Below are 22,044 nucleotides of genomic sequence, written 5' to 3' on the forward strand. Positions count from 1 at the left end.
TCTCTCTCACACACACACACACACACACACACACACACACACACACACACACACACACACACACACCTCCCTCATGAAACACATTCAGCCTGATATGAGCCCGTGTTTCCTCTCCTGGGGGCGGATCAGTTAAAAGCCTGTTGTGTAGTCAGATGAGTCTGTTGATGACACACAATAAAACGTGGTGTGTCTGTGTTAAAACCTGAGACGAGTTATCCCGTTTATCATTGTTTTAGGCTTTTAGAGCCATGACATTTACTAATTACTGTTGAATTAAGTGCGCTGTTTAGTAATTAGGGGAGATTAGGGACAATTGTAACATTTTTAAAATGTGTCCTCACATTTCATAAACTACTTGAAATACACGAGTCATCGCTTGATATAAGAAACATATAAGTGCACCATTAATAATATAAATTATATATTTTTTAAAGACAATATTAAATTTAATGCAAGAAGTCAGTGGTACAATTTACCCCTTATATTAACACACTGTATCAAATAAAAGCACTTCATACATATATATATATATATACACATATATATATACTCACACTTTCTGTGAATTGCTTCCACAGATAGAAAACACATCATTTTATACAAAAAGTATGTTACTTGATGTATTTTAACACAGTCCATTTAAATGTAATTTTACATTTTAAATTAGTGAAATATGTTCATTTTCTAACAAACAAAACATATCAACAGACAAACAAGGTGGTTATTTGGTCAACATCTCGTACACTAGCTTAGCATCAGTTGTCCGTTCATTTGCAACCAATAACCTATAGAGATAAAACTGAAGTAAGTTTAAATTCGCTGCCAACTAAACTTTATACAGCAGAAGAACTGTATATTTAAAAAGTAACTTTCACACCACAAAATCTGTTTTTATTTGTTGAAATCTTCTGCCATGGTGAAACAATCCTCCACAGGCAGAGAGAGAATCCTATACTGAGCATGTGCAGAGTGAGTGTCATCACTCTAGCTTGATTCTGATTGGATGAATTAAGTGTGTCACAATTGCCCTCAGTCCCCCCAACTGTGAGTCAACTAGAAAGGTTACATCTGGGCTATTCGGAAGTTAAAACCACCAACAAACGAGTCTGTTTCAATGGTCCCAGAACAAATTAAGCAAAACAAAACCAGACAGAATTTGTCATTTTCGTTTATTTCTTACTGATTATCATCGTAATGTGCACTTAATACTGTAGCTTAGTCCCTTTACACACAAAGACACGCACAAATACACACACACACACGTATTCATTCAGCTTTACCCTTTCAAAGGGACCATTTCAGCACTGCATGTAGTGTGATGAGGAAAAAATAAAAATCACACCAAAAACAAAATGCGGCATGGATTGTAAAAATAAAAGGCAACATGGAAACAAAAGACAAACTAAAGCAGGTTCAGTGGAATTCTCAGAGCATTTTCAAGTAAACACAAAGAAAAATAAATGTATTGTGATGAAGTGGACCCAATAAAGACACAATGCACTGTTCACATTTGCTCGTTATGGTAAAGCTACACACACCTCAGGTCCCACATAGTGTAACATGTCCCTCGTGGCGGCATCGTGTGGAGGTGGAATGTGCTTCCTAGCTTTTGCCAGCCGTCTGGTCTCTCCTCGCGTGCATCGATCACTCTACATATCGGCACACGCTGGACCTCGTAAAGTCCCAGGATCACGAAAGCGTGATCAAAAACACATTCCACTTCCAGGATGGAGAGGCTTCAACTCCTTCTGTAGCTCTCACACGTTCCTGACGGGAGCAATAAAACACGTGGGCCGGCGTGGGAACCAAGCGGAACACACAATAAAAACTGTTGGCTGACAATCCTCAGCAACATGCTATCACACAACCACTATCAACAGAGAGCCGATGCTTTCAAATGTCATTAAATACCTCACACGCACTCTCTTGCACACACACACACAAAGAAAATAAAGAAAACTGTCATTGTTGCAGGCTCTTGTGCGAACGTTCAACCACTGAATGTCTAATGCAGCTGTACACACTGTGTTGATGCGGCTCGGCAGGATGTGCTTCTAAATCGAGACAACGATGTCGTATCTGATGTTGCTATTGATGCCAGCTGGCAGCCTCATCTGATCCAAGTCGAAGCAGAGTGTGTGTGTGTGTGGTCACCTCCACCAGACACGGCTGATGACATCACTCGCTGTTAAGTGTTCCTCAAGGGGCTCAAACAAGAAGGACCTTGTTTCAGTGACGATTTCCACGCTGCGACACAAAGATCACCGCGGTTTGAAATGTCACAGTTTCACTCGCAGAAGCCTCGGCTGAACTGGTTAAGGCAGGAAATTAGTGCGGAATACAACAAGCTTATCTCAGTGCAGCTACGTACTGTATGTGTAGTAGATTCATAGACACTCCGGACACACATACATAAAGCAATGACCTCACTACAACGATTGGTAACCATGCAAAATAAATACAGTGAACTTGGTATGTCGAGGCCCGATAAACACAGCACAACATGGTGGCACTTCAGTTTAAATCCCCCTATTTAGCATTTCAAAGCAGTTAATACATTTAATAAAAGGCTTATCATTTACTGAAAATGTAGCTGTAAGCATATTAAAGTGTTTATTAATGTATTTGTCCACAACTATAATTCCTCCTGTGGACAACCATAAGTGTAGGATATTAACAGATAAATAATGACAATATAGTGAAACGGTTGTAATGATATAAATAAGTCTTAATAGAAGAAGTTATTACTGCTGACAAACTATACATTATTAAACATTTAAAATGTCCTTAAAGCTCTTACAACTACATGACAGTGAGTCATAAACCATTGATTACATGTTCGTATATATTGCTAGTAAATACTAAATAAGGGGACTTAAAGCGATATGCACAACATTAATGTTGCCGACTGAAATCGCACAAATGATATGACATTGTGTGCTGCGAAGTATCTCTATAGTAACTGTAAGTCATACTAGGAATTTCAAAAAACTACCTGTCTAACACCACATCAGTATTCACACACAAAATAAGTCAAAGGCGCAATGAAATGTTCAATTACTTGTGCATATTTTGAGCTAGAAATGATGATGAATGTTAAAGGAATAATTCAAGATTTTAGAAAGTACAATTGTTTGCCGTCTTGCCGGGTGAAAGATGAGAAGACACCGCTCTCATTTCTGTGCGTTGAATATGAAGCTAGAGCCAGCAGGTGATTAGCTTAGCTTAGCATTAAGACTGGGAACAGAGGGGAAACGGCTAGCCGGGCTTTGTACGAACTAAATCTGCCAACAAGCTCCTCTAAGCAGACTCGAGGACTAAAGAGACAATTAAGAGATAACATGTCAATTAGCGAGCTTTTTTTTTTTTTTTTTTAATGCTAGGCTAAGCTAACCAGCTCCTTGTTCTAGCTTCAGATTTACCGTACAGGAACATGAAAGTTGAATCAATCTTCTCATCTAACGCTCTGCAAGAAAGTGAATATCTGTATTTCCCAATAAGTTGAACTATTCCTTAAATGAACGCCGCATTGAGTCTATTTTTCTGATTAGACTCTAAAGTTTAAGGCTCTCTGATCTAAACACAACTTAAAATGTCAATCAAACACACATTGTATCTAAAGACTAAATACTACTCACTCATATTTTGGTTTACGATGAAATGATGCTGTGTGCATGTATGTGCCTAATGAAAGAAGTCTTAAGACGGCAAATGCAGGCCTACAAAACGCAAACACTCATTAGTGTTCAACTCCATACACACCAGTGTACAACAAGCATCATACGAGTGTGTTAGTGCTGCTTAGTGTGTAGTAGTGTTGTAGAACATGGCATATTTCATATTCATATTGTCAGTCACGACCCGACGCTGTCTGCAGCATCAGAAATCGACAATCGCAAGGCTGTGAAACATATTTGGCAACAACTCCCGAAATCTTCAGCTTCACAAACTGTAGTGAAAAGTCACTGCCGGCCTCTGTGGAGGATTGGCACATAGAGAGAGAGAGCTCATATCCTGGTCTCCTGCATCATAACTCTCACAGGCACTTTGTCCATCGAAAGAGAGAGGCATCTGTATCGAACCGTCACGTCTGGAAGACTTGGTGCAAAAAGGCTGCGTCTGTCTTTTCCGTTTTCATGGTTGTCCGGGGAATTCCAAGATCTCTGACTTTTGGCTTGTTATTCTGTAGAAGCTGATGTTTTCCACAAATTATTCACAAACAAGAAAAGAGAAAAAAAAACAGTCTGATTTTGCAGGAATTCCCCTGGAAACTAGGAATATTATCCGCCAAGAAAAGCCAGGTAGAAGGCACTGAGACGTGGTTCCTTTCTCATGCAGCTCCTTCAGGAGTGAACCAAAGGAAAAGATGATCGCAGGTCAGTTCATACGTGGTTGACCAGAGTTACTTCTCATGGCTTACTAGTGTAACAGTAGACAAACAGGCAACACAAAGCGCCCGCTACGCTGCAATGGAAGGATGTAGCATCTGTGTGCGAGTCCAGTGAGGTTCAGGTTTAGTGCTGCTTAATACGGAGGACCGACATGCAGCATGACTGGGTGTTTTGTGGTGGTGGTGTTGGGGGGGGGGGGGGCGCAGTGAGGTATACCAGTCGTTGGTGGGTCTGAGAGGCTGCTGAGAGCTCAGGAGGGCTGGCGTGGCTCTGATTGTGCTGCAGGAGCAGGGTGGGTGAGATGGCGGAGTCAGGTCTCAAAGTACTTGTATATGGCTGTGACATAAGTCATGACACTTTGCCAGTCCGGCCTCTCTGTGTGCACCATCTCATTTATGTCCTGGAACACAGAGAGAGAGAGAGAGAGTTAAGGAGGAAAACGCACCGCTAAACTCAAGACGTCTGTCCCATTTACTGTATCTGTACAACCGTTTCCTGTCTGTTTGCTAAGCTAAGTGTCTCTTCGGTCCCTTTATTGTACAGAAATGGAAGTGGTATCAACTATTGGCAAGAAAGCAAATAAGTGCATTTCCCAAAATGTGGTGTTCTTGAAAACTTTGGGATCTCTACAAGGATTTTAAATAAAGCTCTGTGGATTTAAACAATGGCTAGCCGCACAGTTTGGGTTCTTATTCACTGATACTTCGGCGGTTGAGAGAAGTTTATGAAACTGAAAGCAGAGCTATAGACGCCACACTGTACAGTTGAAAAACGTACTGTAGTTCATCTCTGGTTAATGATTAGAATGTCAGTATGTTTACATTACGAGTAAGGGGGACATATCAAAAAAAGATGGAAAAAATAATAACTCTAAAAATGGTCAAAGAGAGAAAGACATTCCTCTGAGCATACAGTACATAATGTCCTAATTAAGGCATTTCATCTGACCCAAAGTTGTGTCTGGATTTTTCCCCGTTTACCTTCTTTACACTAAGAGTACAGTTTTTCCCATTATTTTGTTTTTTCTCATATTTATCAGAATAAAGTCGTTTCATATTGGTATCAAGCTTACCAAAGTGCATTTGATGCCCACACTCTCTGCCGCCTGGAAAGCTAAGGTGAAGTTTCTCTTCTGAGAAAAGAAGAGAGAGTCAAAGTCACACTCTAACACAACGGTGATGACGGAGTCGTGGTGGCCTAAAGGTCGGGGCTTTCCTGGGGGCTCTACTTGCCTTCTCCTGGCTGGTGAGCTCCTGGTAGGGGATGTGTGCGGGCAGGTAGGTGTGGAGCACGGCGCAGAAGGCCAGGCCGTCATTCCAGCTGCTGCTGAAGTTCGTGATGTCAATGTTCTGGAACACAAAGCGGCGATCAGCCACTTAAACTTTGATTTAACTCGACAGAACAAACAGTCAATAGAAAACCAATCTGTGGGTCTGATCTGAGCCGAGTATAAATTCAGTTGTCATGGAACTCTTTAAAATGATTTAACCACAGAGAACTGCAGCTTGATCTGTTGACAGACCTGGGATTTTATATGACGTGTCAACAGTACTCATCCATATCATATTTATCATCTTTTCCATCATCAACTGCCTGCTGACCTTTGCGGAGGCTGTAAATCTGTGATTTTCAAACCACCACTAAGGTTAAATGCAACTCGACAAGAGAGTCTCCTCAACTATAATCTGGATAGTGTCGCCATGATTCAGAGATAGCCTCGTGTTTTTGTCAGGTAGGTAACTTGCAGGATGTGTGAAATGTTGCACACTTCCTGGAGAGGAACCACGGATGTCATGGTAACCACAACCTGCATCAGTTTAAAAAGGAGTAAACACCGCTTCAATGTGGCAAGAGGACTCTTGACACACCTGTGACTCATTTCTAGGTTTAACTTTGACATTTATTATCTCTGCTCTGATTTTAATGACCTCAAACCACCGTTGGTGATTCTACTCATGGTCTGAATTTCTTCTGCAAAAAGTATTTACATTTTGTTCTTAACTCTATAAAGTAGGTTTCATTTTTAGTGGCGGAGTCCGCCATTCCCTCGCTGTGTACGAGAGATTCACAGGAAATGATGCAGCATGTAATCCATCTTCACCATTTGATCGCATTGATATCAGCTTCACCGTTTACTCTTCACTTTTCTAACACCGTATCAGAGCCGTATTAGTTTACTTCTAGTTCTAACCCAACATTTTCTGCTTTGATACTTCAAATCAAAAAGCATTCAGGGAGTTCAAAGGGTAATGAAACGAGATGGAGGAGCCAGAGGGCTGGTAGATAAACTCCTCGGCAAGGTAACAAACTCCTCTTACTCTTCTGTTGGCTGCTCAATGAGTGTTTGCTGCCTCCAGAATTCTGGGAACTGTAGTATTAAACTGTACTTGCTGTTATCACTAGTAATCACCAGGACAACGTTCATGCTTTGTCACAGTCACTGTACAGCTCAGGGAGCTGCTACAGATTCAGTTAAACGTTAATATTTTTCTCAATGTTCCCTCATAAAATGATTACCCTCTTGACAGATTCATTGATTTTAACTATGCACATAAACATCAGTTTCTGGCATGTAGTACAAAATATATAATACTACCATAAAACTCAAACCAGTGGAAGGAAAAACTGTGACGACTGTTTTTGAAGCTCATCTTGTCGCTTTTGACGGGAACTGGCAACACGCCACTGAAATACATATTTGTTTCTGACATATATGATCCAGGGAACTCCATCTTGCCATGAAGGAATTAATGACCTTTTTTTTAATTCAGCATAGCCTTCTTCTGTAGTCACTGCTTTGACTCTTCAGACTCAACCGACACCGACTCATCACTTCAGGCAGGTAATCAGATTACAAAAGGCTTCATACAAACTCTTTTCTCTCCCCAACTCCTGTAAACAGACCGTGATTTGTAAAACCTTTCGCTATGTTTGTTTCTTAATGCCAGCTTCTTCCCCAACATATTAGGGGAAGAGTTCTAGAAACGTCATCATGTGGGATCGGATCAGCTGGTACCTTCCGGGGACCTACCTGATAACCCTCAGTCTTCTTCTGGCACCACTTCAGCAGAGCATTTCTCTTGGAGCCTCCATACTCTCTGGCCAGTGCCGACAGCGGGTCCTTTCTCTCTTCTCTGTAGCGGTCACACAGAAGACACATGTGAGCAAACACTCACAGTTTTAACACATTTACTAAGTCAGTGAGGCGAGCAGATTAAGCATGTTTGCTTAGCGAGCTCGGAGAGCCGTCCTGGGCTGTATGTTTTGTCAGGAGACCAATCACAACTACAGTATGAAGAGGTGAAGTCAAACCGGCAGATTAAAATCACTGACCAGAATGAAAACACGGACTTTAAACCGGCAGCGTGAGCGACTCGTATCGCATCGGTACAACACACAGGTGAGTCGGTGGCCCAGCAGGTGGTACCTTAGGCGGCTGCGTGCTGTGGGGGTGATGGAGGCGGTGGGGGAGGAGGAGGACAGGGAGAGCGGGGAGGAGGCAGCACTCATAGCCATCAGGGAGGTTGAGGAGGAATCTGGAGCAGACATGTCCCTCTTTATCTCCTCACTGCTCCGGCGGGACACTGCTCAGGATGGGGGACACGATTAAAGACCGTTTTCTTTAAACTAAACTATCGACCGAGTTTAAAATAAGTTTGTTTAACTCAGCATCTCTGACCTGATATGGTCTTGGTGGGGTCCATGTTGGGGACCCTCTGGTGGACAGATGGCGGTCGGCTAGCCGAGGTTCCCCTGAGAAGGTGCTCAGCTGTGGATAAATCACAGTATTTACATGACATACAGTGCTTCTATAAGGGACTTACTCTGCAATTAGATAACGGGGTCAATAAAAGAGCCACATTCCAGCTCCTCTGAGCTCAGGAAATACCGACGAACGAGGCAACGAGAAAACAATCACTCAGAGAAAAATAAATGGAACATTGGAGGCTATGGGCTAGTCTGCACGTTCACATAAAACACTTGAACTCATTACTGGTGAGAACGAACTGTGGGAAATTCTACATTACGTGGTGGTTCATCTTTTGCCTCTTATCGTCCACTCCAGTGTTTTGATTAACTCAAACATGAAGTCAACATACAGTAAACCTGCTCACTGTCAACTCCAGGCCACTGAGGGGAAAACAGTCACGAGAGAGCGGAAGTCCATTCCCGTTAGTCCTCAGGTCACTGTGACAAAAGTGTAGCGGAGGACATTGGACTCTGGCATTTCCTGTGTGTGACCCACATTCACCAGCACACTATTCTGCCCTCTACGGCGTATGGAGTGTGTTCAAACGATCACTGTGACGGCTGACTCACCTGGCATGGTGATGTCTGTGTAGCTGGGCCTCTTATCACTCAGGGAGGACAGCGGCTTGGCGGCTGACATGGAGCCACTTATGGAGTGTCTCTGAAACAACAAATAACAGCTTTCTGCATTACAAATCCTGTAAGTTGTCTTAATTGAGAAAAATACAATCTAAAACGTGTAAATGCAACATTTCTAAATAGTACATTTAATTGTTGCTGTCCAAAGAAAACCAAGTGTCTCTAAATTTGGTGATTTCGCAGCCTGAACTAATAATACTAACAATTAAAAACCCACCAGAACAAAGCGGGTTTTAATTGCTCTTTAAAAAACACACAGACATGGATTTCACAGGACAGTAAAAACTATTTTTATTATGTGTGTTTTGATTTATTATGGTTAGTTCACATACAAGTGATATACTCTTACAGACGTATGCTCACCGTGTGAACAGATAAAGTTATTTGGACCATTTTCTAAGAACTTTTAATGATTACTGTGCCATCGTATTCAATACTAATTCACATGACATTTTTAAAGTTTTCCATGTTACGTAGTTTTTAGTCGAAAGGCGTCTTTTCACACTGCGGTCAATAAAGCTTCTAACTAACCACTGAAAAGTATGAAATGTGAAAACAGCAGCAACGTATCCACGTGAAGCCTGTCCTCCTGTACCTGTATGGGGGAAACAGCAGCTGCCGGGGGCGTCTTCATGGGACTGGGGCTGAGGGGGGTGCGTGGTATCGGTGCGGCCGCGGCTGTTGGCGTCACCGGGGCGCTCCCATTGGAAGGTGGACCTAAATTAAGAGCGGAAAGGGAACGAACACAAACAGCTCAGTTTAGACCTGGTCCACAACTCCTGATGTCATGAACTGCGTCGGGAGATAAGTTCCTTGTGTGTGGACAAGCAGGGGATAAAAGTGAGGAAAGCGGAGCATGTTGTGGTTGTGGGGTACCTTGTGAGGCACTGTCGAAGCTCTTGATGAGTGTTTTGACGGTGGGCGAGGGCTCCGAGGAGGTGGACGATCGCCGGCTGAGACCCATCCCCTGTCTGAGAGCAGCCAGGTCCCTCTCCACTGCATTCATGTAGTTATACACTCGGCCTCTCTCCTCGTCCTGCCTGGGAAACACGCAGTACTCTGCTCAGTATGTACACTCAGAACTCCTACTCTGTCATTTTCCACATCATGGTTGGAGGAAGTATCTTATTCCGGGGTTTATATCATGTTGTAGCGACAGTTATGGGGAAATAAATAAATTGTTTATTCTGTAAAGGCAATTTTTCAACTGTGGGATTCACCAAAGATAAATGGACGCAAACCCTGTAACCGAGCACCATGAATCACAATCACATAAGCAAAGTTAGAGCTTCCCTCGTTTGTTTTACAAACATAAGACAGACGATGTTAGCGCGACCGTTGGAGCTTGTCCAAGCGTCTCTCCGTGGGTCTTACTTGCGGGTCTTGACCTCGTCCAGCTCCTTGCACAGCTTCTCGTTCTTGTCCTGGTTTTCCAGCAGCCGGCGCCGCAGGTCTCCGATCTCCTCCTGTGCTTCGGACTTGATGTCATTAGCAATGACGACAGCCGTCTGCAGATCAGCCTGGAACTGACGCCACTCCATCGACTCCTCCTGCACACACACGCACACACAGTGAGACAACAGCATTATTTACTAACGCAATATTTATCATTTTTTGGCCACTTGGAGGCAACAAAGCTGCGACATCTGATATAATATCATATTATAAAGTTGATGTGAACGTATCAGCAAAATTCACATATTGCCATACAGCCAGTGGACACGAGAAACATGAGCATACATTTAGAGTTTAGAAATATCTATAAAACAATAAATAAAATATCTTGATCGCCCCCTGGTGGCTGGCTGCAGTAAAGGTCATAAAGCTTCTCCATGTTAGTGAATGGGACATGGACAAAACAAAAAAAAAAATCAAAAGTCAAATACATTTTTTCCCATAAGATGTTTTTTTGTAATTTTAGGTAGTTCTTATCAGACTGATGTATGTTTGGTAAGTTTGTTTTTAAATAGTTATTTGATGCTATAAAAAGCTGTGATAGGAACGTCGAGAGGAGATTTCAAGAGGAGATTTCAATAACCATGATTGTCTGTATATAAAGATATTTACATTCATCACGTAGATGATGTTTCTGAAACACGAATAATGAGTTTATATAAAATAACTCATAAAATGTATTCACAGAGATATTATGGTTAGTTGTTGTAAGTAAAGCAACTAGGTGGCGCGTGATTGGGTTTGGCCGGTTTATGGGCGGGACCTCAATAGTGTGGCTCCACCCCCGACCACTACTGCACAGACTTTGGCACCAGTGCAATATGGCAGCGCCCGTATCGGCAATATTTTTGGCTTCACATTTGTTCAATGGGAGGAAGATACAGTCTATGGTTTTAACCAGTGTCGAGCCTGAAATTGCTACAGTTTCATGTGCTGTCTTCCTTTCTCCTAATGAAGCAATCCTTTTATTATTATAATTAAACTATTCTTTGCATGTCTGCCCTCAAATAGCTCACTACCCGCCTGCAGCACTCTTACCCTCAGTTTGCGGTGAAGAATCTTAATCTCTCTCTCCATGTCGTGCTTCTGGTCCTGCAGCTTCTTCACCGAGTCTGAAACAGGTATATAAGTGAATGCATGTTTGTTTGACTCAATACCACAAGTGTTACTGCACTGAAGATTCACAGTTAGAGGAAGTTTGACAAACACATGGTGCCAGGAGATTAAGACCTTTGAGATGTGAAACATGATACATTGTCATTGGTTCCTACTGGGTGCTCCAGCAAACATGAGGGCGCATAAACCTACAAAGTCAGTCAAAGTCGGACCATCACAACGAGTTTACACTGTTCCGTGTGTTCAGCCCGCTTACTCTCGAGGTCCGTGATGATGAGGTTGTCGTGGAGTTTGAGAGCTCGGTGCTGCTCCACCTCGTCCTCCAGCTCAAAGATGGTCTCCTTCATGTCTGCGATCTCGGTCTCCTTCTCCTGCAGCTCCAGGCGCTGCTTCTCCAGCATGCGCTCCTGCTCGGCCATCTGCTGCTGCACCTGCTCCTGGAAGTGTCTGTAATCCCTGTCCAGCTGCGCGCACACACAGGAAGAGTTGCATCGTTCATTTCATTAACAAGCCAAGAAGTAATTAGCTGACTAATGTCCAACAAAGCTGCAGCAGTGGCATACAGTTATTGATAGAGATGTATTGTGTACAGTGCGTTAAGTACATCCTCTGCCTAGTGGTTGATGAGGTACCAACAGGAAGGTAGACTCTGGAGACCTGGATGCTGAATCTGTGACATTTACAAGGTTGAATCTGGCTCTGCTCCACAGACAATTAAACTCTCAGTCCCATCTAGGCCAAACACTTAAATTTAGCATCCTATGGCTTCAGGAAACTGATGCCCTGCACACTATTTCTGTAATAGCCTGCGATTTGACATCTCTGAATCTCTTTCGCTTTTCCACTCACCTTACTGAAAGTCTCCTGCAGCCGGGTGAGTTCGCTGTGGGCTTGTTTCAGCTCCTCCTGCAACTTCGCCGCCTTGGCCTCCGCCTCTTCTTTCCCCTGACGCACCCCTTCCAGCAGTTGGCAGATGTCATTTTTATCCCCGGCCGTGTGAAGGGAGTACAGCTCGGCCACCCTCTGCCTCTCCTGGTCCAGCTGGTTTCTGCAGCGGTTCAGCTCCGCCTGGTCACTGCTCACCGCGGCCTTGTACTCTTCTAGAGCGGCCCCCATGGCGGCCCGACCCTGTCTCTCGGACTCCATGATGCGCTCCATCTGGTGGTTCCGCTCTTTCAGCGCTCCGATCATCTCCTGGGCCTCGGCGTTGTCCTGTTCAGCCATCTTCAGAGTGTTAGACAGGTGCTGTTGAACCCCCAGCAGCTGTTCTCTCTCAAAGCGGGCGTTGTCTGCCAGGTCTCCGTAGCGCTGCTCCAGCTCCATGTAGCGGCCGCTCTTGATGTCCTCCTCTAGTCCGTACGATATGTGATGGTCATCCAGCAGGGAGCGCAGGTACTCGATCTGTCGACCGTACAGCTCCAGCTTGTCGCTCTGCTGGCACAGGGAGTCCATGAGGATCACCTTCTCTTCGCCGAGCCGCTCGTTCTCTCCGTTCAGCTCCTGGGTGATCTGCTGCAGGTCGGCCAGCTCCTGCAGCGTGGCCTGGAGCTCCTCAGCGGTGCAGTGCTGGTTCTCCTCCATCTGGTGGATGCGCTCCGTCAGACACGCCACTGACACCTCGCTGGCATTGTCACTGCTGCCCCTCCGCGAGCGGTCCCTGCTGGGCGCGCACTCCGATTCGGATGACGAGGAGGCTCCCGAGGGGGCGTCCAGGGCGTCGTCGCTGGAGGTGACGGCCTGGTAGACCTCGCTAGATTCACTGTCGAGGTTGTCCGCTGAGCCTCCGTGCTGGTGTCCCGTGAGCAGGTCCTCCAGGGAGCCGGGGGCCGAGCCTTCCACCGAGGAGGTCAGCGTACCCGTTCCGCCGCCATCACTCTGCCCGCTGCTTACGGCCAGGTCCGGGCTCAGGGAGGCGTAGTTGAACAGCTTGTCGGACGCATCCAGCCTCTGCTCCAGAGAGAAGCCCAGCGCATTGAGCCGGTCTTTCAGCATCCGGTTCTCACTCTTCAGCAGGTTGAGCTCCACTCGGATGGCCTGGTTCTGCTCTTGTAAGAGAATCAGAGTGGACTCCACATCAGCTGCTGTGATGGCTGAAACCAGGGGCTTCTCCACCTCCTCCTCCTCCTCTTCCTCCTCCTCCTCCTCCTCCTCATCCTCCCCAGCTTCTTCCTGCTGTGGCGCTTCCTTCCCTCCCAAGCCGAGCTGGGTCCTCATGTCCCTCAGCTCGCTGCGAAGGTGGAGGATCTCCACATCTTTGCTTTTAGCCAAACCCAACAGGTCTTTCACTTTGGTCTCCAGAGCCACCTTATCACTGATCTGGCCGTCTGATTTAGACTTGCTCATACGGCCATCAGGCTCTGGCAGGAGCTGGCCACGAGAGCGCTTCCCCGAGGCTGCGTCGCCCGCTGCTGTCCCGGAGACCAACTGCTTCTTATTGGCCGAGGTCCTGGATGTCCGGAGACGGTCTCGTGATGAATTTGGCTCCTTGGAAATCGAAGTGGTCGTCCGCTTGGATGAAGCACCTGGTAAGAGAGAAAAAGAAGAAGTACTCTTTACATTTTCAGTGAAACAACTTACGAAAGATGAAACTCGGATGTGGGCGTAGAATATTACCCGACGTTGTCTTTGGCTTGCTGTCTAGGCTGCTAGCATTAGTCCCGATGGAGGCCGTCCTCTTGGTCTTGTTGACGGCATTACTTGATCCTCCGGCCATAGCTGCTAAAAGATCATCATTGCTTTTCACCTGAAAAGCACACAAAAAAAAACAACAACCAATAAACTCACTTACAAACCAAATTCACACCTGCATGTAGTCGGTCACGTCACGAGTCTCTTACCTTAGACAGAGGTGCAGTGGTGCTGGTCTTGGCTGCAGGCTTTCCGGTCCCAGACGTCGCCGTGGCCTCCGCCTTCCCTCGCTCTCCGCTCACCTTACTCACCGCTGGCCGGACCGACTTCTTCATACTGAGCTCTGTGACGCCGATACATTTACAGCTCAATCTGTGCACGAAGGAGGGGAGGAGAAAAGGTAATGTGTGTCAGTGCGCAGAGTGATAGCTCCAGTTTTCCACGGAGGAGGAATTCTTTCCACAGAGGCTATTCCCTGAACACTAGAAAAAGGTGAGACCACACTGAATAGCTGAGCACTTGTAGAAAACCTTTTCCTATCTGTCGTCTCGGTGGTTTTATTCTAGATAGTTGGCGTTTGGGCGGTGGTGGATATTCCTTCGCTTATTCTGCAGTGACATTTGGTAGCTGTTGAAACAGCTGTAGGGGCTGATACAGGACTCTAAAAGGTTGGACATTGAAATAGAGGCTTTCAAAAGGCCAACCGATACCTCCACTAGATGGCTCTCGTGTGTTTGTGATGGTTCAGTCAGTTCAGAGTTTCACTCGCTTGTCAGCTGCAAACACGATCGGGTTGATAGAGTTTAATCAGTGTGGGGGGTTTGCATGGACAAAGATGGGCAAGACAGAGTTCTTCTTGCGCAGAACAATCAGCAGCAGAGCCCCAAAAAAGGGGGAAAAAAAAGTAGATTCCTTCTCAGATCAAACCAACACAACTGCAGTCATATTTAGCGAGCCCAAAAAAAAATGTGAGTGTGTTAGTCTGTTACCGGGCAACCGGTCTGATGCACTGAATAATCATCTCGCACTGCCAAGAAATCATTTAGTGCCATGTTCGTGCAAGATGTGCTCATTCCAGTTCACAATTACCGGTGCTCTATTTAAAACAACTCGACAACCCAGAAAAGACTCCTAATAACTATTTAATGGGAGCACATTCTTGAGCGTGATCTGGTGTGCTGCCTCGTGCATTGTTGCGAAAATGTGGCTTGAATTAATGGCGGCAAAAAAAAATATTCTGTCAAACTATTTCAAATGAAGCACCTAAAGCGATGTTGGATTTATCTGCTGCCTATGAACGGTGTTCATTTGGCAGTGGACAGGGCGGTGAAACTGGCGGTAACCAAATCACAAAAGCGTGTATAAAACTTTATTCTTTTTTCCGTACTGTTCACATGTTGCGTCCAGGTATGAGGAGAACCTGACTTGATGCCACGATAGCAAGAAAAGTGATTTGGGACGCAGCTGGAGACAAAGAGTAAGTACTTTAGCACAGATTTGGAGATCTTTTTTTGCTCGAAGGCTCTTGAGAGGAAACAAAGTGAGTTATTGTGCATTGGGAACAATATATCTCTGAGGTTTGTTGTTTTCCTGAGCAGAAGTTTATTGTTCGGATATGGAAATACATATAATCACTAATCCGCAGTAAATCAGACTTTAAAACAGAACCCTGTGAGAAGCTGACCGATGTATTGTAGCGCATGTAGAGCACAAATGTTTAGACAATACGCAGACTGAAGCATTTCCATGAATCTTAACTAAATACACACAGCGAAAATAAATCAATATTTAAGGTCTGATACAGCCGGAGCGGGAGGGGTGATCGGCCCACAATGGCTCCCATCCGAGCCACACTATCAACCTTCTCTCTCCAGGGAATCCTAAATAACCTGCTACTAAACCACAACTCAACTCTCTTCAAAAACAAATACTTTTCTAGTAGATTTCAGCTGTGTTTTCTTTTGTACAGATGTTGCTTTGAGCCTACTGGCTTGCCATCCATTTTCATACTGCCTGTGGCAATATTTATTTTGGTTATCATTTCTGTCGGGTTAACCTTGGCCTCCAGTGACGTAGATGCTGAGAAGTGTTTAGCTTCACCTAATTCATACGACAAAGACACACAGCCCGGGCCTTTAAGAAGAGTTAGGAGGAGAGTTTGACGGGACTTCAAGATAAAAAGGTGAAGTTGCAGGACCTGAAATCTTTACTCAAAATAACACGCTTACTGTTCTTACTTCTTACGGCCATAAAACACAGGTCACATGCCATCAGACAGTTATGTGTAAGTTCAGAAAGAAACAATCTTCCCCGCCTCATGGGGAGGAAATGGCGAATAATCTGTCTCAGCTGGTAGATTTTAGTCCCTGAAAAACAGACAGCAGGGTTATGGTTATGGTTATGACACAAACTCAACTTTCTGAGTATACTTTGAAGCATGTTTGCAACTTCTTTGACCACTCATGAATATAAAGTCTTTTGATGGGTTGCGCTCCTCGGTTTGAACATCTGCGTCCCCACAGGCATCACCTTATTTGGAAGCTTTTATGTTAATAACCCATCACCATAATCATGTCTGAACAAGTCTCACTACACGTTACACAGACCTGGACTTTGTATGTCGACAGGTCATCTGAACTTATATACGCAGCTCTGAATAAATGTCTGGGAAGCTTCTGTTGTCTTGCCAGCACTTCGACCGTCCTGCTGCGCATGTCTTCTTACGTATGTGAGGGGTACAAAGACGTGTACGAGCACCAACGCAGCTGCTAAACTCATACATGCCACCAAGCGACTATCGTCTCCAGCTGAGGCTACAGGACAATCGATAGGACTCAGCTTACTTTTACACTATATTATGACCCCTCTATGTAATACCTCCCAGCCTTATCTGCACACATAACTCTGTACGGACTGCGTATGCGTGTATTTATTCATAAAACAAACGGTTGACAGGGCGTTTTCCCAGAGCACTGACATGTGCACTCAGAAACTCCTGCAGCCAGTTTTCTGAATAGCTGAATGTGTGTCAAAGCAGATGTCTGAAACAGGGAGCAGCTAGCTGAAGGCAGATCTCTTTTCATTGGATCTGAATAGACATGGGAGCACAGGCTGTGCACCAGAAGTGCAGCTAAATGGGGCAGCTGCCTTTTCCTTCACTCTCTCACTCTGCAGCAAAAAGGGTTTGTGTGTGTGAACCACTTTAGAAACGTTGAAAACAATAACTGCAATACACATACCATGCATTTATACACACTAGCCTCTCAGACTCCACCGTCGTATACACCAACATCTGTGATGAATCACACCGCATCGAAAACAATGCCGTTTCTGTGATGCTGAAAAACTATTTCCTTTGGTGACTCCACAGGACCGTTCATGAGATAATGATGCATTGTTGTTTAAATATAGCTGAGATGAAAAGGTTTCTCTGCCACTAGCAGACATTTTCTAAAATATTAGCTAACTGCATAACTCTGTTGAGGAGGAAGAAAGATTGTGGGTGCTGATATTCAGAATCTACAAAATATCAAAGGATGTGATTATTTAAAAATGTAATAATGTTGCCTATTAAATACAAAACGTCCATCATTATCCATACTATGAGAGCTAAGAGGTTGTCCACAGAATTGACATGTGACTCAATTTAGCCATGTAGCTCTGTGTGCTGCAGAATGTAAGCTGCTCCTTGATAAGCCAGAAGCCAATAACACTTAATCCTGATTCAAATCAAATAGAGCTGCAGTACTCAATGTCAGTGTTAATGAAGGCAATGGATCTGATCCGAGGCTGGCCAAAGGAACAAGAGTATGTGTAGTGTTCCTTCACAGACAGCCGGACGAAGCACGAGACGGAAAACGCAGAAGAAGAAACAGCCGAGTTGAGTCTGGGGAGAGAAGAGGGGGGCAGCAGTGGTCTAGTAACTCATTAATACCCCTTCCCTGCTCGCCTTCCTTATTCACGCTTTAACTGCGGGTAGGCACTTCCTTGCCATAACATCAGTTTCCTGTGGTGGCGTCTCCAGTGAAAAAGGGGTGACTGTGTGTGTGTACGACAAGCAGGCACCAGTCTGCCTGAGACAGAGCAGACACTGTCAAACCTTGAATTTCATTATATAATAATATGCCTATTAATACACAAGCCTGGAATGCAATTAAACAAGCTATGATGTAGGCTTACATTAACATTTGTATAGGTAAAGACTGTGGCGTTTGTGTGAGTAGTCCTGCCTACCACAACTAATTGAACCATCTTTAATACATTTAACCAATGAGTGTAATCCTGACCTATTAGGCTGTCTTGGGAACACGTTTATTTATTTACCCTCACCTCGGGGGAAAGTTCCCAAAGCTGGAGAGTCCCCCCCCCCCCCCCAAAAAAAGAAATATTATCTAAGAGCAAAGCAATGATCCGGCAGAGCCAAGGAGTGTCTCGTAAGTCAGATTTACCAAGACATTGATTTAAAGAGTGGCCTGTGAAATATTGCTCTTCCTAAGCCATTTCCAGGAAAGTTGGGAAACATCTGTGGTCAAAAGGGGAGATGATTTAAAATGAAGTGAGTATGAGAGAGAGGAGGATTTAGGAAGATACTCAACAGAGGCCACAGCTCTGCTATATTATGCCTAAAGGCCACTGACATGCTGAAACATCCCTTCACTGTTGACTTTTCTCAGGGGGGTGGCACATTTACATTGTTCTCGGGCTACACCTACATTAGCAGCCGCACGGCTAACGTTAGCCCAGACAGAGTGTCATTCAACCACACAAGCAGATGCTTCCACCAACCAACACTTTGAGATGAAGACAACAAACCCACTATATGGAGTGAGCGTACGATGGTTCACTCATGTTATAGACTAAATATCAACTTTAAAACCAAGGAGATAACACGGCTAGCTAGTTAGCTATTAGGTCAGGCACGCAGGGAATGTCAGTAATTTCACTTCCTGTTTGGTCACACGCCTTCAAAACAAAAGCACAGAGCTAGACACGTAAGCACAACCGTTCATGACACTGTTGTTATTATATCAAAACTCCGACAGATCAAGATAATATACCTAGAGTTAAAGTAGAGGTATAATAGATGATATAAAGTAAAGTATAGTAGATGTAATATGGGTTATACTGCAGATAGTAAGAGCCAAGACACTTCCAATGTGCTATAAGAAACGGTGTAAATATACCTTACATTAGCGAAATTAATTTAAAATATTTAACTATAGGTAACGTAAGGCTTGTAAAGATGTGCAGTCAAAAGTAGCCCAATTAGAAATGCATCACATAATTGATTTAAAACCGCTACAAACAAAAGCTTTGTGACAAATTCAAAAGTCAACAAAACTACTGTTGCAGTTCAACTTAAATAACTTTAAATGTTAAATAAAGCTGCGTTTACCACAGTTACACTGACGCACATTTAATTATGAACGACACTGAGGCTACATGTCAACACCTCATAACTTATTTTGAAATTTTCTTTAGTATATGTCCAAGTGATTTCTCCTAGCTTGACAGCTGACCAAAAATCTGGTTTGATGGTGCTTAAAACATTAATTGTTTGCTATTTAAAACAAATGAACAAACAAAGCGAGTCTCCGTAATCAACGTAACTTTAGAGTAGGTTTGTCCGTTTCTTTTCTGTCCGTTAATTCACCTCAACTGTCAGTTAAGCAACGGCTAAGCTAAGGTTGCTAATGCTAGGGGTAGGCTATCGATGTTAGCATAGCCGGTAAAAAGACAGCGCTCTGTCAGTAGGAAGATGAAATATTCATACCTGAGGTTCTCCTAATGTTTCTGTTTGATACGTTGATAAATGTCCGACGACTCGTCATTTGTCGGCGCTAACAGTTCGCTCATTAAACAACTTCAGACTGCAGGCAGCATCGGTTTCTTTCGTGAGTTTCTTTCTGTTGGCAGCAGCCGGATGATCCTCTCTCCCCCTCCTCTGGTTGCATCATCTCAGCATCACCCTCTGGACAGGGGGGACACTTTATTGCCTCCAGGATCTCTCAGTATCCAGTGGGTCGTTTATTAGTGCTTCTAAATGACTCCAGAAGCTCGGCCAAAAGTCTGCAGCGCCTCTCCTCAACCAAGTCCACCAGTTACACCTTCACACCCTCTGCAATTAAGAGGAGCGTTAGTGGGCACATGTTGGCCAAAGTTACCAATAATGAACCCTTCTAAAGTTTACATACATCTTTACAATATCTCTAAAATATCAAACACCTTAAATATTATGAGACTATTAAGCTATATGGAAATATGCATAAATCATTTTTTTTGTAAAAAACTTTATTTTTGTTTTGGTGGTTGTTTAATGAGAACAGTTTGAAAGTATACTTACCTTTAATTTACCATTACATTATTGGAAAAGACTAGATTAAGACATGGCACATAAGCACCAAAGCCCAGACACAGTAAATGTGTTTTTAATTTACAGGCTCATCACTGTCCTCTATCGTCCCACACTGAACGACTTGCATGACATCTCAGGTAGAATCCACACTATACCAACAGTGCATAAATATATTCATAAAAGAGGTAAAACTTTAAGAGTATGTTTTTTTATCTCATGCTAAGAAAGTAGACATTGCAAGAATAATGTTGCCAAGTTTTTATTTACATACATCATACACACAAGACCCACCAGTCTCATCCTACGAATCTCTAACAGTTTATTGCTTATTTTACTTAAATCACAAGCCTTTAGGGTTATAGTTTGTGCTAACAAGTGTTTGAATACTTGTAGTGATTTGGAAAAAAAAAATATGAATGCAAGAATACAGTGTATTTTCAGTAAGTAATACCAGGTATGTGGATGATAAACCTATTAATAAGCCAGGAGACGTGGAGATGAGTGAATCACTGTGCTTCAAGGGTCCTACTTTGGTATTTGAGATAATCTCCCGGTGCTCTCATTTCTACAGCAGTGTGGTTTTGTCCTATATAGGTAGACTACAGACAAGGAATGCAGGAAGCAACACATAATACATCAACAGAATAAATCAAATCAGAAAAAAACAACAACAACGTGGACACAAAACATATGGAAATATGGACAAAAGACAACTGTGAAATTAAAATGATACTCAGCACAGAATACATTCCATAGATCAGGCCTCACCTTTTCCTAGAATAATTTGTTGTTACTTATCTGTACCACTTCCAAAAAAAAAATCACTTATATCTACATAAAAGTTGGTTTGGGCACCACAGGAAGAACCTGTGAACTGAATACAGTCGCTATACAAATAGTACAGCACAGATCCCACCACGCTTTAAATGCTTTGGTCAACATGCCTGCATGTTGCTGTGTGTTAACTACAGTTTTCAGTCTCAAAATTCTGTACAAAATGAAGAGTGTGTGTGTGTAAACATAACTGAAATGTTCTATTGGCCATCAGCAGGGAAATATTGGCACGGGTGAGCTTTCAACCAGGTCAAACATTTCCAGGGGAAAAAAAAACGCAAAAATATCTGTCCATTCGTCCGACCATTCATTCATCCATCCACAGAAATACATCTTACAATATCTAACGACAGCAGAAATCTCCCTCTGTGAAGATGGAGCTAATGTGCACAGTGACAGAACAGACCAGTGGAAAATAATCTAAGTACAGTAAATAACGCCTCTTGAAATTTAAATTAAATTAAAAAAGGAATGATGTATATAGTGTACATACATCATGTAGGGTTGTCTTTTACTGACACAGCAGGCAAGCTTGTAGGGAAACAGAATGCACATCTCCAAAAGACATGGCTTTGGTCATGGTGGCCGTTTCTAGTTTGTGTTGATGGTTCCACCTAGTGGCTAAAATAAGCATCCTCAGGGTAAACCAGCCAGCCGTGGCTGCTCAGCAGCGTCCAGCTCATTCTGCCCCTGAACCGAACATTTACAGACATAATGTTCCCGTTATACTTCAGTGGAGAAGAGAAGGCTTTGACGTTTGCTGTCAGGGGTAGGGATGCTCTCCAGCTGAAGGAAGTAGAGAAGGACTTGCACCTGCGGACACAGAAAAGGTGATCAGACCCGCGGTCCAAATGTCCCCCGTCTCACTTATCAATA

At 43.8% G+C, this 22,044-nt stretch overlaps 2 protein-coding genes across 2 annotated transcripts in view; both read right to left on the reverse strand.

Moving 5' to 3' along the window:
• Positions 1 to 1,151: 1,151 nt before the first annotated feature.
• Positions 1,152 to 19,890, reverse strand: specc1la (sperm antigen with calponin homology and coiled-coil domains 1-like a). The gene is made up of 16 exons (XM_079161935.1): positions 19,753 to 19,890; positions 14,189 to 14,351; positions 13,965 to 14,094; positions 12,201 to 13,873; positions 11,608 to 11,815; positions 11,274 to 11,347; positions 10,155 to 10,330; positions 9,657 to 9,820; positions 9,376 to 9,497; positions 8,712 to 8,802; positions 8,071 to 8,160; positions 7,819 to 7,975; positions 7,423 to 7,525; positions 5,624 to 5,740; positions 5,464 to 5,523; positions 1,152 to 4,791 (listed from the first exon to the last, which is right to left on the reverse strand). The coding sequence occupies exons 2-16, from the start codon at positions 14,312 to 14,314 to the stop codon at positions 4,702 to 4,704; spliced, it is 3,381 nt and encodes a 1,126-aa protein (XP_079018061.1). The 5' UTR covers positions 14,315 to 14,351; positions 19,753 to 19,890; the 3' UTR covers positions 1,152 to 4,701.
• Positions 19,891 to 20,580: 690 nt separating this feature from the next.
• LOC306697409 (breakpoint cluster region protein) overlaps positions 20,581 to 22,044 on the reverse strand; it is a 29,607-nt gene continuing 28,143 nt past the window's right edge. The window contains exon 24 of the mRNA XM_079161300.1: positions 20,581 to 21,981. Within this exon, the coding sequence (XP_079017426.1) occupies positions 21,892 to 21,981 (90 nt within the window). The 3' untranslated portion in view covers positions 20,581 to 21,891. The remainder of the gene's footprint in view (positions 21,982 to 22,044) is intronic.

The sequence above is a fragment of the Pholis gunnellus genome, assembly GCF_910591455.1.
Source record: "Pholis gunnellus genome assembly, chromosome: 6".
Taxonomy (NCBI): domain Eukaryota; kingdom Metazoa; phylum Chordata; class Actinopteri; order Perciformes; family Pholidae; genus Pholis; species Pholis gunnellus.

Coding starts and splice junctions, on each gene's coding strand:
- specc1la (XM_079161935.1), bottom strand. CDS start 14,314: ATGAAGAAGTCGGTCCGGCCAGCGGTGAGTAAGGTGAGCGGAGAGCGA. Junction 11,816..12,200: donor TGCAGGAGACTTTCAGTAAG/GTGAGTGGAAAA, acceptor GTGTGCGCGCAG/CTGGACAGGGATTACAGACA. Junction 9,821..10,154: donor GACGAGGTCAAGACCCGCAA/GTAAGACCCACG, acceptor CGTGTTTCCCAG/GCAGGACGAGGAGAGAGGCC.